The sequence below is a fragment of the Pelecanus crispus genome, chromosome 2, assembly GCF_030463565.1.
Source record: "Pelecanus crispus isolate bPelCri1 chromosome 2, bPelCri1.pri, whole genome shotgun sequence".
Lineage (NCBI taxonomy): Eukaryota > Metazoa > Chordata > Aves > Pelecaniformes > Pelecanidae > Pelecanus > Pelecanus crispus.
Window position 1 is genome coordinate 137,848,751 of NC_134644.1, and position 16,785 is coordinate 137,865,535.

Below are 16,785 nucleotides of genomic sequence, written 5' to 3' on the forward strand. Positions count from 1 at the left end.
TGAGAGGAGGACCTTCTTGGCTTTTTCTGATCTGCAAAATAATGGCAGGTGTGTCTTTTTTGAAAGGCAGTACATAGTTATCTACTTTCTGAAGCGGGCCTGGAGCTGAACAGGAATAACTTTAAGGCTTGCACATCTTTGGGAGGTGTCAACATTATTTGAAATGCTTCCTCTGGGTTTTAAAAGAAGGCAGCCAGTACTGCCCTCACACCCTTGGACTGTGTGAGACACTTTCTGAGACCTCTTACCAACTTAAAGTCTTCAAGAAAAGCAAAGATGGGTAAAGCCTTGTTTCCAGAACTTCAAACATGAGTTAGTTGCCGTTATGGAGAGGTAAGTCCTCTTGGTCCTGAAGTGTTAATGCACACAAACAGCTAAAAAAATAAAAAATAAAGGCTCTTGGGTAACATTTGGATCACACCATCATACCATCATTCTGGAATTCAGGTTTATTTGACAGCCGAGTGAAGAGTTTTTCAGAGTACATGCCTGGGCATAGACACCCCCCCCACACCTCTCCCCACCAAAATCCCTTTAGATGCATGCAGCTGTCTACATTGGCAGACACTGAAGCACAGTGGAAGAGGATCTGTGTGGTGAAACAGTTGGGGCTGAGAAGCCAAGAGCTGCAGCAACCCTGTTCCGGGAGGATTTGCTCAGGACTGGTCTTGAGGCCCAAGGACCTTTGGGTGGCTGGTGCCCACGATGTGTGATGCTGTAATAAAACTTCCTCCTTTAGTTTCAGCAAAAAACAATCCAGTTTGTGTGCTCTGACACCACTTTGCAGTGAGAACCGATGTGCAGTAAGTGGGGTACAAGCGGGCGAGCAATTTCGAAAACTTATGTCCCACCTGAAGGGACGCAATCACAGCCTGAGCCACATCGGAGCTGCCTGGGGTAATTTTACTCCTGCTCAGGCAGCAGATGTCACACAGCAGTGCCTCTCCTTGGCCCCTGCACCACCCCACTGTGCTTCCAACCCCTGCCAAGGTAGCTCATTTATTCAGTTTTCAACTAGCAATGATACTCTTGATGTGCTGGAAACCTACTGATGATAATTTCATCCACAGTACATTCCTTGGTATAACAGTTCTAGTCTTGGGCACTGGTGACATCCAGTGGGATCTGCAAGATGCTTTTACGTGTGCTTAATACATATTGGAAATGAAAATGGCTAAGTCTTACTTCAAACTTAGAAGTTGGGGAGGATCTGGACCACATAGATTTCTCTGCCATCCATGGAATGGTAGCTCCTCCCTGGTTGCGCACATCAGCTGAAGCTACACTATAGATAGATCTATACTTTTAAATAAAAATGAGTCCATAGAGTAGAAATCCTAGCTCCAAAACCAGATGGTATGAACAACGTCACACCCACACTGCTAGACTAGGCTGGCCCCATCCATATTATGTAGCACTTAGCCCTGTGGACTCAAAATAAACAATTTCCAATTGTTTCCATTTTTAAATGTCTGTGGTAATACAAGACCTGTGTTGCAACCACTGGAGCTCTTACGGTGTTGTACTGCGGCGTGTGCTGCAGCCTCTGCAGTGCTGCATGAGGACATGGGGTCCCTGGAACACACAGGTTTTGGGTAGCTGCAGGAACTAGGAGGACCAAACCTGGCTCAGCCACTTCTGACATGTGGGAGGTCTCTGTGGCATAGCCCTTCCCCACAGACCACATGGAGGTAGTTTGTCAGCATGGTCTCAATAGAGCCAAGGAGCAAACTAAACACTAAGCAGTGTGGCTATCAGGAGTCCCATCCTTGGGTTCATGCGCTGGCCCTCTTCTATTGAGGAGCATAGATGCACATATAGACTTGTACCCTATGTATTTTTTCCAACTGTCAATACCTATTTCGAACAAATTTGTGTTTCTTAGCATGTAACAAATTTAGTGCTAGATGAAACTGGAATTTTAGAGTTTATTTCTGCATGATCAATACTTAGTTGTGATTCGGTGGTCACTGAATTCAGTGGAAAGATTTGTTTTTGTCTGACTACATGCTAAAAGACCAAATACTGCATCACCTGATCCAGAATGATTGCACAGCGACCCATGTACCTTTTTTGTTGCTTTTTTTTTTCAGAAATAAAACACACTTGATACGCTATTTTTTATTTCCAAATATCAAGTATTCAAGAGTTTGTTTTGTAAACACATGTTTACAACAGATGCTGACAATAGATTTCATTAAATGATGTGTTACACAGCTTTAAAATTATTCTAAGCTCTGCTGAGAAATAAATATCAATTAAAAAACCCCGTACAGGAGTCTAAAGTATGCAAAACAAACCGCATAAATCAATTAGTCTCTTTTTACCACAGCACAGCACCCACACACTCATACGGTCAGACATACTCTACAAATTTCCTTAATACTCTACACATTTGCTTAATAATGAGTTTTTTAAAAACTAAACAGTTACAGGCAGCGTGCCCACTCCATGCTCCTAACATACTACCCAGACTATTCTGTTGCTGTTCTGCTTAAATCATTTGGTAGAGGTATGCACTGCAGACAAGGGGAAAACTCCTGTTTGCTCAACTGGGAAAAAGAGCAGGTCTTCTTTAAGGAAAGTCTTCATTCAACCATGGTCACACTGACTCCAAATTCTTTTTCTTATATACCAAAACTCAGTTCCGGATAATTTTGTACTTTTTTTTTTTTTTTAATTTCCCTCCATGTTTTCAAAAATGGAATTTTTTAAAGAGGGAAAATTTCCAACCTAGCAGTCAGAGGTGTACCTCTTAGTGCTATTTAGGATACAGATGCCTTCTCTGCATGAGCAGTCCAGGCACAGTAACACAAAATGATTACCTTTCAGAATTCAAAATGGAAGGGAAATATTTTTGTCTTCAAGATTTTAACACAACCCCCCTCTGTTTTCAATTGAAGCTCACTTTAAAGTTGACTAGATTTGGCCTTTTTCCAGTGCTAGAGCTAGAACTTGCTCTTATTCTACCCTTCTCTTTCTGGTATTCCATGGAAGAACATTAATATTTCAGATCTGAACTCTCAATTTAATTCAAACGCTTACTAATGTTGCTTGGTTAAGGGGTCCCAGAATTTAGCCCAGTGTGTCTTGTCATTACTACAGAATTTATTTTCAGCCTCTGCTTAAGCAAAGCCACTAAAGTAACACTCTACAGCAGGATGAATACATCCTACATGAGATTTCTGTGGTCTGTATAGCTTTTACCTTAGCTGTTAGTGCTAGGCCAAATCCTATACTGCCTCCTGAAATGCCATTCCCACAGAAGAGCTAGGTAGGAATTGGCCCACCAGGAATTACAAACACTGTCTTTGCTGGAGCAGTCCAGACTTTAAGAACAAAAACACATGCAGCTGCATCATTCAGATGCCTTGAATATGTCACTTAAGTCATAGTGAATACATCATAAAATACTTCAGTACCTATTAGCACCACAGTGTTGTTTAATTATTTGTCCAAAGATTATCAAGCTGGCTCACCTTTCCTTGAGGTGAACAACGTTTTGGATGCTTTTTGTAGCCCTTCATGAATTCCACAGCTTTTCACCTATTCTACATCATGAACAAAATGTTGTTACAGGATAACATTGTGACAACTGGTTTGAGATAGAAAAAATAAGAAAATACAGTACGCACAACAAATAATACAATAATTAGAAGAGTAGAATGGAACCTGAATAAATAAGCATCTATTTCATAACACTTGAAGCCAAGAAAAGTTTGGAGCTACTTTGAACTTGCAGAGCTACGCCTGTGTTTAAGAGGCTGTAGTAAGTCAAAAGAAAATAGTTTATCTGAAGGACTGGAGGGGCGGTGGCTAAAAACTAGTTACTAACTGTAGTTAATGTAATGGATACGGCTATGGGATATGGGTAGTGTTAGCTGTCCTCCTTAATCTATGTAATACGTTCTATGGAAAGGATAGGGAAAATTTCCTTCCTGAGGATCAGGTAGGCTTTCAAACCTTTGGCCACATAATAACAGGTATTAGTGATATTCAGCGTAAAGAAGAAGAAGAATCATGTGAACCCTGGCCAGACCTAGTCCCTACACTGAAGGCTCCTCAACTCTAGTGTGCAACAATGTTTACATGGAACCTTTTTGAATTGTTATTTGTAAAACAAGATGTTATAAGAAAAAAAGAAAGCCCTAATTCTATGCCAAAGAACGAATCTACCACCATGATGTCGACTGTCCATCTTCTAAGCACTCTAAAGGATAAAAATGTCTATAAAATGAAGTCCAATATGTGAAGAACCTGAAATGTGTTGATACAGGTTCAATCTACAAGGGGCATACACTCCGTCCAAAGCGATGCCAATTCAGATTGCAGGCCAGATACATCTCTGTTACCAGGTGTTTTAAGCCCCTGGAAAGCAATCACAGCTGGATGGCTTCAGCTGGGGGAACCCAGATGCTGCAGCATGCAGCATGGCATTGCCTATGCTGTTATAAAAGACACATTCACGAGAAAACAGAAAAAGATAAACTTGTTTAGGAAATATTTTGTCTTTGATCTCCGAAAACAGTAGTAGTAACCAGTGAACAGAGTATAAAAGCTAAACAAGCACTTGGTATCATTTAGTTCACACACATGTGCTAAAGCACCAGCTTAACATCCAACCCAAGGTACTGGCCCAGTTCTTCAGCCTCGTCATCGGACTGATGAGGCTGAGAATCAAAAATAGCAGTAAGACACTTTGGACCTATTTATCATCAGTTTTATGTCAACATAAAACTACAAAGAACTGTGGTATTACACACACAGAAAGTATAGTAAGGCAGCAACAACTCAGGCATTTGGGAGGAAAACCCACAAGAACAGTACAGGTGCTGACCCCTCTCCCAGCCATGCTCTCTGGAGGTACACGGAGCAGGCAGCGTTCTGCTCTGCTTGTGCAGGACACTGAAATTTTGCCACCTGAACCTCTAGGTCCAAATTCCATGAAAGGGCACAACCCAAACCTACAGCATTACTCGAGCAATTTCATTGGCTTTAAGGTCAGTAGGATGCCCTTATTTAATCTATCTCCCCACATAATGCACAGATTTTCAGCCAGAAATTCATAAAATAAGTGAATGGTGGGAAAGGCTAGAATGTATCTTTGAGCATGTCCACAAAGTATTTTTAATTTTAATTATATTTGAAAGCTTCCCTCCATTGCCAGATATGTAAGAAGCCACACGTGAATGCCACAGAGGAGTACCCAAGTGCTACTTTGTGCTGTTCTGGTTACAAAGATCGGTGAATCCATGGGGAAAAAAAAACTCAGCATGGAAATTACTCTTTGGGAAAAGGAACTCCTTTTCGAATGCAGATGGGATTCGGTACAATACTTACATACATGCATTATTTTAAAGTGCATTACTTAAGCATATAAACTTACACACACATTTAAGTGTTCTGCTGGATCAGAGCCATAATGAATGAATAGTTAATGCTACAAATTAATAAGCTAGATTTTAAAAACAAGAAAACATATTTTTGAAAACACTATGTTCAAGTGTTTGTAACTAATTTAGGGGGTTTCAAACTTACATTTCTAATACTTAGGAGGAGATTTGTGCCCCTACTTCATTTACAGAACAGCCAGTTCTGAGGAACTGCATGTTACTACATGTACTTTTAAAGATACAATGGCTGGTCAAAGAACTGAAAGTTTCCAATTAAATATAAATTGCACCATAATATTCAACATGTTTCTTGCAGCTGCTCACACTGTACTGAAAGGATATAAAATGCCACCAGTTCCACACTATGCCATATTATATCCAGTATGCTCATGGGGAAAAAGGAGGACCAAAACCATAGGGCTTTTGCCTAGAATTAGAAATACAGAGAGTTCCACTCTCCAGATATTCCAGCCAAGACCGCAGCCCCCAAATAGGAGCCTAGGCAGGGACGATTACTGTTCAGTCAAGTCCACGTACTGGGGCTATTTCTCCTCTCATGTCCCTCACTCTAAATCAGGAATAAGTGGTGTAAGAGGAAATTAGTCTGTCCTTGTGATGGCATGATGGCACTTTGTCGACTTGCAGTTAATCACGGGGTGTCCTTGCTCCATATCATCCCTGGCTGATTAACTGCAGGTAGATGACTTGAGTTTGTTACCGATAGCAGCCTGCAGGTGAGCAGGACCCCTACTTTGCATCTTCTTATGCTCACTGCTATCCAAACTTTAGTGTTTGGGGGTAGAGAGGGAATGTGGTAGAAATTACAAGTCAATGGACTTTTATATTCCCTGAGGGTTTCACAGCAGGAAGACAGCATGGCCACCCTCACTCGGTGATAGATAAAGCTCCTTTTTTCCTCTTGTGAGTTGGTCTAGCACCACACATCCATCGTGACTACTGCTAGGGATGCACACAACTTCTCTTGCAATTTTGCTTCCTTCAGCAATGACAACCTCAGAAAATAGTGTTTGTTCAGCAGGTCTCAGTCTATATTTCAGTCAGTGTTGACAATGCTGGAATTGACTTCTTTAGGAAGTTAATGTGTTTCTCCTGTGTACCTTTATTGGCTTAGACCATTACAGCTTACTCACAATAAAGCTTCCTTCAGGAATCAATCAAAAACTGGCCAGAGTTTGGGTTTTACTTCTTTCAGAGCATGCTGATTAAGTGATTTTGTAGAAATATACTCATATTGTCAAAATTATATATATCAAAAAATACCAGTGATCTTTTATGTTATGTTTTGTTTTGCATATAATTTTGAAAGGATAATTAAAAGGTTATTGCAAGTACATAAACAAGGCTTTTTCAGTATTTCCAGAGTGGACATCTTTCCCTCTACATTGCAGTTTCTCAAACGTTTCAAAAAAATCAATGTTTTTAGAAGTGTGTCAGGATCTCCTAAAAAGCAGGTGGTCTCCATTCCAACAAGCTCTGAATTTCCTTGAAATCAGCTCAGAAGCAGCAGCAGTTGCAGATGTGTCACTTCCACCATTCCCATTCTCTGCCATCAGTGTCAGCTCCTGACAATCCTGCAAGCCTAATCTGTTCTCCCTTGTTATTCGCATGGAACAGAAGTGCACACAAGGCATGAAAGAGAATAGATCAGGATAGATTACTAATTTCCAGCCTTTTACAATTCCCTAAATGCTCTGTTTCTGAGGTATTTGAAAAGATTGTCACTCTTCACCTCATCCCGTGCTGATTAAAATGGGCGAGTGACTAAAATGGATGGGTGATGGACTGCAATTACACTTTGTCCTACTATTTTGCCCCAATTTTTGCCACGGCAGGAATTTCTTGGTGCAAGAAGCATTTGAGACTGGAGCAAAAGGAGAGACTTTTATCATCTATTCTGATCTCCTATGGCAAAAAAAAAAAATACCCAATGCCTTTGAGCCAAGGAAATTTATTCCTCAGGATGAGAAGTGTAAAAGCTAACATCTCAGGTGGCACAGGACAATTCAATGGATGCCAAGGGGAGTACTGTCTATAATTTCAAGGACTTGGTTCCACATAATGTTTGATCATTAATAAATTAAATCATTGATAAATTAAAAATTAAACCAGAAATAACTCTGTTCAAAAATATGTAAAAAGTTCTGCTCTCTTCTATTTATTTTCACACAAGCCCCCCACATGGCAAAATCCAAACCTGCCTATCACTGTGTCCTCTTAAAAGAGTGCTTTTAAGTCCTAAACTTCTAAGACTTTCCCTGCAGGGCAAAATACAACTTTGACTTCCTAGTGTCCACCTGAAATCATTCTCTGTCCTTTGAGACATCATTAGTATGCCATAAGTGTGGCACTACAAAGCCTCCAGAGTAAGAAATGAGATGCCAAGTGCATTTGATTAGAACGTCTCAGCAGCTCCGGGGGAGAAAACACACTACAGTAATTTGGAATAAGCAAAGGCCACATCACATCCCGTGGGTCCATGCTTGCAGACAATTTCTATTCTTAGCTCTTCCCCTGGAAGGGCAAAGGAGAGATGACTCGCCCTTTGCCTTCACAGGAGCATTCAATGAAGCTGAGAAAAGGAAAGGCAGCCATGTGTGGGACAAACCATGCAACTGTGACCTCCAGGCCTGTCCCACCAGCCTGCCCAGCACCAGGCAGCGGGAGAGGCAGAAGGGGGGCAGAAACAAGACGGACCCCAGGTCTGAGCTGGCGTCCCCTCCCCAGCTGTCCTCGGTGGTGGGGAGCACAGCACCCCGGCAGTGCCAGGAGCGGAGGGGAAAGCCTCGTACCAGGCACCACGGCGGGCAGGCTGCGTGCAGCCCACTCCAAGGTCTCTCTGCTCACTCCTGCAGCAAGGCAGCAGGCGGCACCAGCCCGAGCCCCGCGCCGTCGCTGGCTGCGGGGGGCCCGCCGGGTCCCAGGCGGCCGCTCAGACATGAAACGAGGCCATCAGCTCTCCCTTGAGATTTTTTCACAGAAGCTGAACTAGACTGGCACGCGTTTCTGAAGGACAGCCAAGCTCTTCCTATCAAGCTATAACTGGTTATTTTCTTCTTCAGGAAAAGTATGGATTCGGCACTAGTAACGGCCACCCAAATAACATTACAGAAATACGCACATATCCACTCTGGTACGTTATTACATACATCTTAATGTTATTATAAATTAATACTGAAGTTGTTTACTCCAAGCATTATACTTTCCCAGACTGCGTACTTTGTGAAGAATGACTATATCCCATCAAATGAAAATTAATGCACATTTTGACAGGATAAAGATATTACGACTCAACGTTTGCAAATGTTACCTGATGCATAACTTTTGTATGGCTTAACACGTTATTAACAGTACTTTAAAACTTATGTTCTTTTTCAATTTAATGCTTATGTCTGAAAATAGCCCCTTTCAAATCAGTTGCAGTAATGTCTTTAAAAGCAAAGTTTAAACTTAATTTGCTGCACATACAATTATCCAAATAAGTTGCATAGTTTAAACAAGTTCAGTTGTGCTTCGTAGCAGAACTCACAGTAATTGCTCATCTCTTAAAAACACGATTCACGGATATGAAGTTGACAATACATTTGAGTATTTTTGTGATGTCTAGACATCAACGATATGAGTTTTTGTCACTCTTCCACTGACTTCTGCTGTTCATAATACCTCACCCTTACACTGATATTAGATCAGAGCATGGACATTGAATGGACACATCTGAAATAATTACAAACACAATTTTTAAAACCCCGTTGTCGGGAGGGGAGAAATAAGAACTTGGGTTGGTTTGAGGTATCCAGCCCTCAGGAACATACGACGGTTGTTCGCATTAAGCTTTGTTGGTTTTATCATGTGTTACATTTAGATTAAAAATAGAAGGCACAGGTGTTTTACAAGGCGCCATAATTAAGTCAACCAACAAAACTAAATATTACATTACCAAGCCAGGGGTCTATATCTCAGCAGTGACTTCTTCCAACACATTTTCATTTGATGAATTTATTGCTTCTGAAAAAGGGCCAGGGTATGTCTGTGCTACGCAGTTCATTCCTTGTGCCACACTGATGTCTCCTCGGGAACTGAAGGTCGGGCAGGATCTAGTCCGTGCATAGTTTTGTTGGGGTCCAACTTGACCAACCATCTCACTCACAGTGTTCACCGGCGAAGCCCTCCATCTCCGTCTCTGCAGTTGCTCTTCTTTACACTTAATGGAATACCAGGCCAGGAAAATAAAAAAGAATCCCACGAACTTGAGAGCAGCTGCCAACCCGAAGTAGACAAAACGAAACGAGGTGACATCGTACTCCCAACAAGATCCTTGTACGCCGCAATCCTGTTGCCAAAGCATGCACGTGGTGTCAATAACAGCCCCAAAATAAATTGGAGTGGGAATGTAAGCTGAAATAAAAATAGCAACAGAAATAATATGTGTTAGTATATAGTGGAAAACTTCTAAAGAAACTATATGCCTTAGCCAAACAGTGTAGGTCAAGAAGTTTTAAGATTTCTACACTGCTGTTCTCACATGAAATGTAAAACATGGAAAACTGGTCAGCCAATCTTCCTACCAACACTACTTATCCCATACATGAAATGTACCACAAATAGGAAAGAATTCAAGCAAAGAAGACAATGCAGCAGCACCTTACAACAGGTACTGCTTCAATCTGCCATCCCCAGACAGCTTGTCTTGAACTACGTGTCCCCAAAAGAAAATACAGTGTTGCTCTCGGGAAATAAAATATGGGAGAGGATCAAAATACAACGTTATCTCCAGGGCATTACTTGCTGAACATCCATTGCCCATGAGCTGGGAAAGGGCGGAGGTCACTGCTTTAAATTAGGGAGAAAAAGCCCCAAAGACCGCAAAATGTTTCTCTTACTTTAGATGGATGGAAGCAGTGAAACCCCTAAAATTGAAAATTTTCTTTTGAATAGATCTTCCTGAGAAACAGACTTTAACTTCTAAGGCTCCTAAAAATGCAGCCAGCCCACTGAAAGCTCCTGCTTTCTCCAGAAATACGACACCTTTAAGACAAGTCAGAAACATCCTTCCTCAAAGAAAACTTCCAGATGCAGCTATACAGGCTTCTCCTCTTGTTCTCTTAGAATAGTCCTTGTTTGCTCTAGCCATATGTTTCGTAGTAGCTGAACACCTGGAGAGTTCTTTATGGGCAGGATTTTAGGAGTTCAAGAGCTTGAAAGAAACTATTTTGTGGAATAAAGACTTTTAACATGTACCTTTTTTGCTTTGAAACACTTGAAATTAGGTATTTCTATTGCTTCTTACTTAAACAATTGCTTCTTATTGTACAAAATGCAAAAAGCTATTGTTATTGCTGAAAGCAATAAAAATCTGTTTCAAAAAAAGAAAAAAATCCTTATAAAATAATATTTAGTAACTATTAGTTTTTAAATAAAATTTGAAACTGTAAAAATACCTCTTTCTGGGACAAAAATGTTCTAGAAACTCAGTTATAAAAAAAAAAAAGAAAATTAAATACATTCTCAGCTACAACATTTTCAGAAGCTATTAATTTTAGGTTCCTAATACAATTAATTAGGCAATTAGTTGCAGATTTATGGACTTTTAGTACTTCTTTGGTACATTTAAGCCAAACATGGTGAGCTTTTATGAAAACTCTGAGTTACTCTAAGACTTACCAAGAGTTCGTAACAAAACAAACTGCATTCCTAGTGCAAAGGGCCGCTCCCCATCTTCCACAGACCTAGCAGGCAAAAAGAAAACTCCTCTGAAGAAATAGTCGTAACAGATAATCACTGTAGTATGTTCTGGCTCTACCTCCTGGCTTTTTTCTGAGCCATAAAAAAACTTTCTCTAAATTTCTTCCACTTAGCTTCTCATATTGTTAACTCTTATTGCTAGGAAAAAATACAGCCAGCCCCTCCTGTCCCTGTTTAATCAAAATCTCAATCATACCTTTTAACCTTTCTTTACCTCTGTAAGGTCTGAAGAATTTGATCCAAACCCATTAAGGAGATTTAGAGAATCCATCCAGAATGTTCATGGCTTCTCATGATAGTTTCCTATTATCTTATATAATGTCTTGCTTTATTTTCTTAATCTTTTTCAGATAAATTAGAATTAATGGAGAATTAAGTTGCTGAAAGCTAGACTCAGCTTCTGAATTTAACAGATCTCTGTGTAGCACAAGCACTTTGGAGCTACTTTAGGAAAAATATCAGTAGAAACATCCAAACAGCCTCTTTAAATACTGTTCCTTTTCAATACAAGTAATACAAGATTTCTTCCACTGGTTTCAAAGGAAAAATGTCAAGCTTTCAAAACACTAAATACAACGTAATGACATTCCACAATGCAACTATAATTTTAGTAAACCACAAATATTCTTCTGATTTAAAAAATATTTTAAAATCTTAACCTAGAGGTCTGAAATTAAGATAGGCAGCTTCTAATGCCACTGAAGTACAAGATAAAAACACACAAAAAGACTGGAGTCAATAGCGTGCAGCTGTAAAATCAAGTTTTTTAAGTCAAGCACTCACTCATAAATTGAGAAATCGGGGAACCAACTTGGGCCACAAATCTTAGACTGATACGCTGTGCACAATACATGCTTTGGGACAGTGGGTGTCACTGTTCATGTGTGTGGACCATCCTTTGTTTTACTGAACATTACAAAATCCTGCTGGAGATGTCCCTGATGCACCTCACTATTGTGAGGCTCACTGCAATATTAAGGTTCCTTAATTGTAGTTTACATTTGCATAATTGCAGTGCAATGACAATTTTTTTTTTTTTTTAATTTTTATTATTGTGCAGGTGGAAAACCCAGAGACAGAAGGAATAAGGTCAGAAGTCTCTGAATTATAACAGCACTGTGCACACAGTAGTTGAGCTAAAGCTGCATGAGCAACTGGAAGTCTGATGTGCTCACTCCCGAGCGCTTGGCTTCACAGTCCTTCTACCCATTCTGCAGATTTTTTGAAAAGCAAACTGGAAGACAAATTCCACCACATGAAATGGCACAGTCCCCCATGTGTCAGCATCAGGCTCCTGCATAAAGCTCAGCCACTTGAGCTGAGAAAATGACAGCAAGAGCGTGCTCGTCCTTGCTGGGGATGAGACACAGACGCCTGCCAGAGGGTTTCAGAGCTGTGTTCACGGCTGAGCCTAAGGAGAGCAAAGCCAAGTCCTGATCTGCCTCATGTTTTCTAAGGCTCTATGACCTATTACAAAGATTTGCCATTATTATTTTTATAGGGGGGTAACTGTGAGCTGCAGCAGAACATCAGTGGTCTCAGAATATCAGAGCAAAGACAGAAAGACCACACCACCAGGAGAAAATCCTACTTGGTTGGAAGGCCCATTCTCACAGAAAGAAAAGGCCCAAGACTGGTTTAAAAAAGCTCAATTTGGAGAGACTTTACAAAAAAACAGGTCAAAGGTGTCTCTAAGTTAGCAATTAATGTCGCTCAAGAGAAGCAGATTTATGCAGCTAAACAGCTCGTGCTGAGGACCTGACACCTACACCACAAGCATTTCAGGTTTTGTAGGGATTTACTTCAGATCAGCTCTAACCTGGTCCCAGGGACTGAATGCCCATTTGCATCTGGAACATTTTGGGTGTGCTTCTGAAGAGCATCTCAAACACTGGAACAGGCTTCCTAGAGAGGTGGTAGATGCCCTGTGCCTGTCAGTGTTTGGACAATGCCCTTAATAGCAGGCTTCAGTTTTTGGTCAGCCCTGAAGTGGTCAGGCAGTTGGACTAGATGGTCCTTGTAGGTCCCTTCCAACGGAACTAAACTAAACTAAACTATTCTGTTCTGTTCTGTTCTATTCTATTCTATTCTGGTTTTTCTACTTTTCAGCTCATCTCTGTCCAAAATGACCTTACTTGAACTCTGAGAGCTCTTCAGCTTCAGATTCCAAACCAAATCAACATCTTTAAACCATTCTCTTTGTCCTTGTTACCAGTATGGTAACCTATGGGTGTGCTTTGTAAATCCTAGTAAATAATTATCTCATTTTCCTCTAATTCTTCCTCCTCCTCTTTTAACAACAGCAACATGTATTACACAAATACAAATTTATTTTAGCAGTAGACCATATTCTGTTTTTTCAGCTCACTTTTCTTTAAAAATCAGACTGAAATTTACTTACAGAAGCTGTATTTTAAGTGGACAAAGACGTTACAGGCAGTGATAAAGTTTACCAGACCAGATGGCAGAGATGGGAAAAGCCAATCCAAAAACCTGAACACTTTTTTTTCAAATAGACAAATGACACTACCTTTCCCTATAAAGACTGTGTTGGTCTCTATCCTTAAATGACCATGGTGACAACACTACTACAGTACAAGTTCAAAATTCTTGTTAAGAAAAAAAAAGGAAGATTCAAAAACAGGCACATGGCAGGATGAATAATTTTAAGAAAGAGAAAAGGATAATTTTAAACACTAACTTTTTTTCATTTGCATTTGAAAATCCAAACCATTGCTCTAAGGAGGTTGAAAATTTCTTCAGAAGTAATCATTTTCTTCATGATGCTTTTACTTCTTCTCTCTTTATAGTGCCTGGAAATCACTGGGCACTTCATGTTTCCTAAAGTGGATTATCATGTTACATATTCTAAATACAAGCAAGTTCCACCCTATCCATGTCAGCCCTATTCTATTCACTTTTGAAGGATACATAAGCTTGAAGGAGTTGGGTTTCCCTGCTCCAGCCTCTTCTGACACAGGCATTGCTGATAGCGGGCACAGCAAAAATGCTTAAAAAAATTTAACTGAGTTCTCACCTGAGTGTCACTATGATGGCTGATGGCTGGGCGCACGCTGTTATAAGGGTAACAATGAAGAGAAATATCAGGAACGGGATAAGCGTGTTGCACGTTCGATCACACTTCCCAGAAACAGCATAGCCATTCTCATTCAGGTAGGTTTTGACAATAACCAGCCGGAGCTGACTGCGCTGGCCCACTGTCGGCGGAGTGATCACCTGACGACTCTGGACACAGGCACATTCTGTGTAATTTCTCACCTGGGGAGAGTGAAAAAGAACATTTCCATGTGAAAAATCCATGTGAGCAAGACATTGCACAGAGACATGGTACAACAGTCCCATGGTACTTCTCAATCTCTAGCATCACTACCCCAAGTACAAGCGAGGTTACCACTCCAAGTACTTTTAAAGCTGGCCAGGACTTCCTGTGATGAGACTGCCTTTCCGTTGCTTACTACTTCTACTGTTTAGGCTGAGTTTAGAGAAAATTCTGGAATAGTTTTGGAAAATTCTGCTGAAACAATTCAATCACTTCTGACAGGGAGGCTGGAGAAAAAGATTGTTTCTATTGCATTACAAAAACTGTGAGGAAACACTCTTTAAGCAGCACTGACAACACCATGTTCTGGAATTTGGCAGGCTGTCAGCATCCATGTTCAGGAGGTATCTTCTGCCATCTCAATGAAAGTCTCCCTAGATTTGGCTAAAAAGCAACAAGCTGCACCTCAGGCTTGGAGTCCAGGGCCTTCCAGTTGGATGTGGATGTGGATGTGGATGTGGATGTGGATGTGGATGTGGATGTGGAGGGAATGAATACAGAAGCAAAACCAGAGAATGAGAAAGCAGAGACAAACAGTGAGACTGAAGGACATGAGGGATTCCTGAATGGACAAAGAGGCTGAAATTAGGATGAACAGACTGAATAACAAAGTGGCATATCATAGGCAAAGGGACTGTGATTTGAGCAAGGCAAGGAAGAGCTACATCAGAAATAGCCTCCCATCACATTTATCCTACTACTGTTTTCAAGTGCTCTAACAGTGAATGGGTATGTGGTAGATCAGAATACTCCAGCGTTAGAGGGGAAACAGGTCAGGGCTCATGTGATGTTACAGGAAGGAGTTTTTGGTTTTGATGTTCGCATAAAACCTAGGACCACACAGGCACAAGCTACATTACAAGACCATCTTAAGGTTGCAAATTTAAGCACTTGGACATCAGGAAATATCCAAATGAGGGTTGTTTGTCAACTTTAATGTATAACTGTATGTGTTCATGTTATGACATAGCCTCACATTTTTTTTCCATAGGATTTCGCTGAACATCTTAATAATGTATCAATTTATCCAGTATTTTACCTCCCGTTTTCAAAATGTAGCTCCATGTAATTTTTTCCTCACACTAAACATATTCCACTATAAAGACAGAATGACTCGCATTTCATATGGATTTTTCTATCACACTCATCATTACAGCTTAACTTTTTCAAAAAGGAGTAATTTATCTTCAAAACAGTTATGAATGAGGCACTGATGTTTTTATGTCTATTTTGTAGTTAAGTAACTGAAACAGATCAAAAGTTTCACAAATGTGGGTGGCAAATTTGAGATAGCCGGGATCCTTTTTTTCAGAACATTTTCCATTATATACAACTTAATATATTCTAAATGAAACTTTTTGTGCCTTCAGATAGAGATTTATGCACTCACTGCTTCTACAAATGGCACTTCTGGTTATTACTCATGTCTGTCATCAGAATATGAATACAAAATTAATGACCAACTGGGAGAGGTTTTGTTTAAGTGACTTGCCCAGCCTCGCTTAGGAATGGAGGCAATGACAGAATCCATTTTTCCAAGGCAGCACTACACTGTCCCTGTCTACTATCACATCAGTATTTGTTTTCTTCCTACAGTCCCTCACCTTAATGTCCTTACCGCTTCCAAACAGGCATCCTACAGAAAATAGTCCTCTTTACTACACAGTCTTGGTTCATCACCAGATAAACCAAGCCTGTGCACTAAAAGACACAGATATGACACAACAGAAATGCTATAGTATAGGAATATATGTAAACAACAGGTATGAACTGTACACAGGCATCTTTTTCTCCTACTTCCAATTTTTAAGTGGTTAATTTTGAAAAAAGTGTATGTTATAAACTCAAATCCAAATGTTTATATATGTGTTATAGAGTGACACAAGCTTACACCTTTAAAAGTGCCCTACATAAAGCATTATTTAATGAAGAAATGTATTTTCCTACCGATGTCAGTCCTATTCTGTTCACCATTAGCTACTGAGTTAAAACTTCAGGCCATGAAGGACCTTTTCTTAAATCATAAGAGGAAATAGTATGTCTCAAAATCTGTAGTGAAGAGTACATACTCCCAAAGTTTTAATGAATTATTACTGCCAGTATGATATTAGGTGAAATGTAGCAAAGACCTTTGTGTCAATCCAGCAAAGCACAAATCAGATTTATATAGACACTGCAAGTTAACCACAGGCTCACATCACAGGCTTTTCGCATTGAGCCAAAGCAATTTTTTATTAAAAACCAGCAAGATATTCTAAAAAAAAACTATAAAGAAAGTTAATCTGTTCTAAG

At 40.2% G+C, this 16,785-nt stretch overlaps 1 protein-coding gene across 1 annotated transcript in view; it reads right to left on the minus strand.

Moving 5' to 3' along the window:
* Positions 1-9,360: 9,360 nt before the first annotated feature.
* The window catches only part of SLCO5A1 (solute carrier organic anion transporter family member 5A1), a 77,159-nt gene continuing 69,734 nt past the window's right edge, over positions 9,361-16,785 (minus strand). Inside the window, exons 7-9 of the mRNA XM_075706093.1 lie at positions 14,191-14,432; positions 11,073-11,137; positions 9,361-9,806 (exon numbers count right to left, since the gene is read on the minus strand). Of these exons, the coding sequence (XP_075562208.1) occupies positions 9,361-9,806; positions 11,073-11,137; positions 14,191-14,432 (753 nt within the window). The remainder of the gene's footprint in view (positions 9,807-11,072; positions 11,138-14,190; positions 14,433-16,785) is intronic.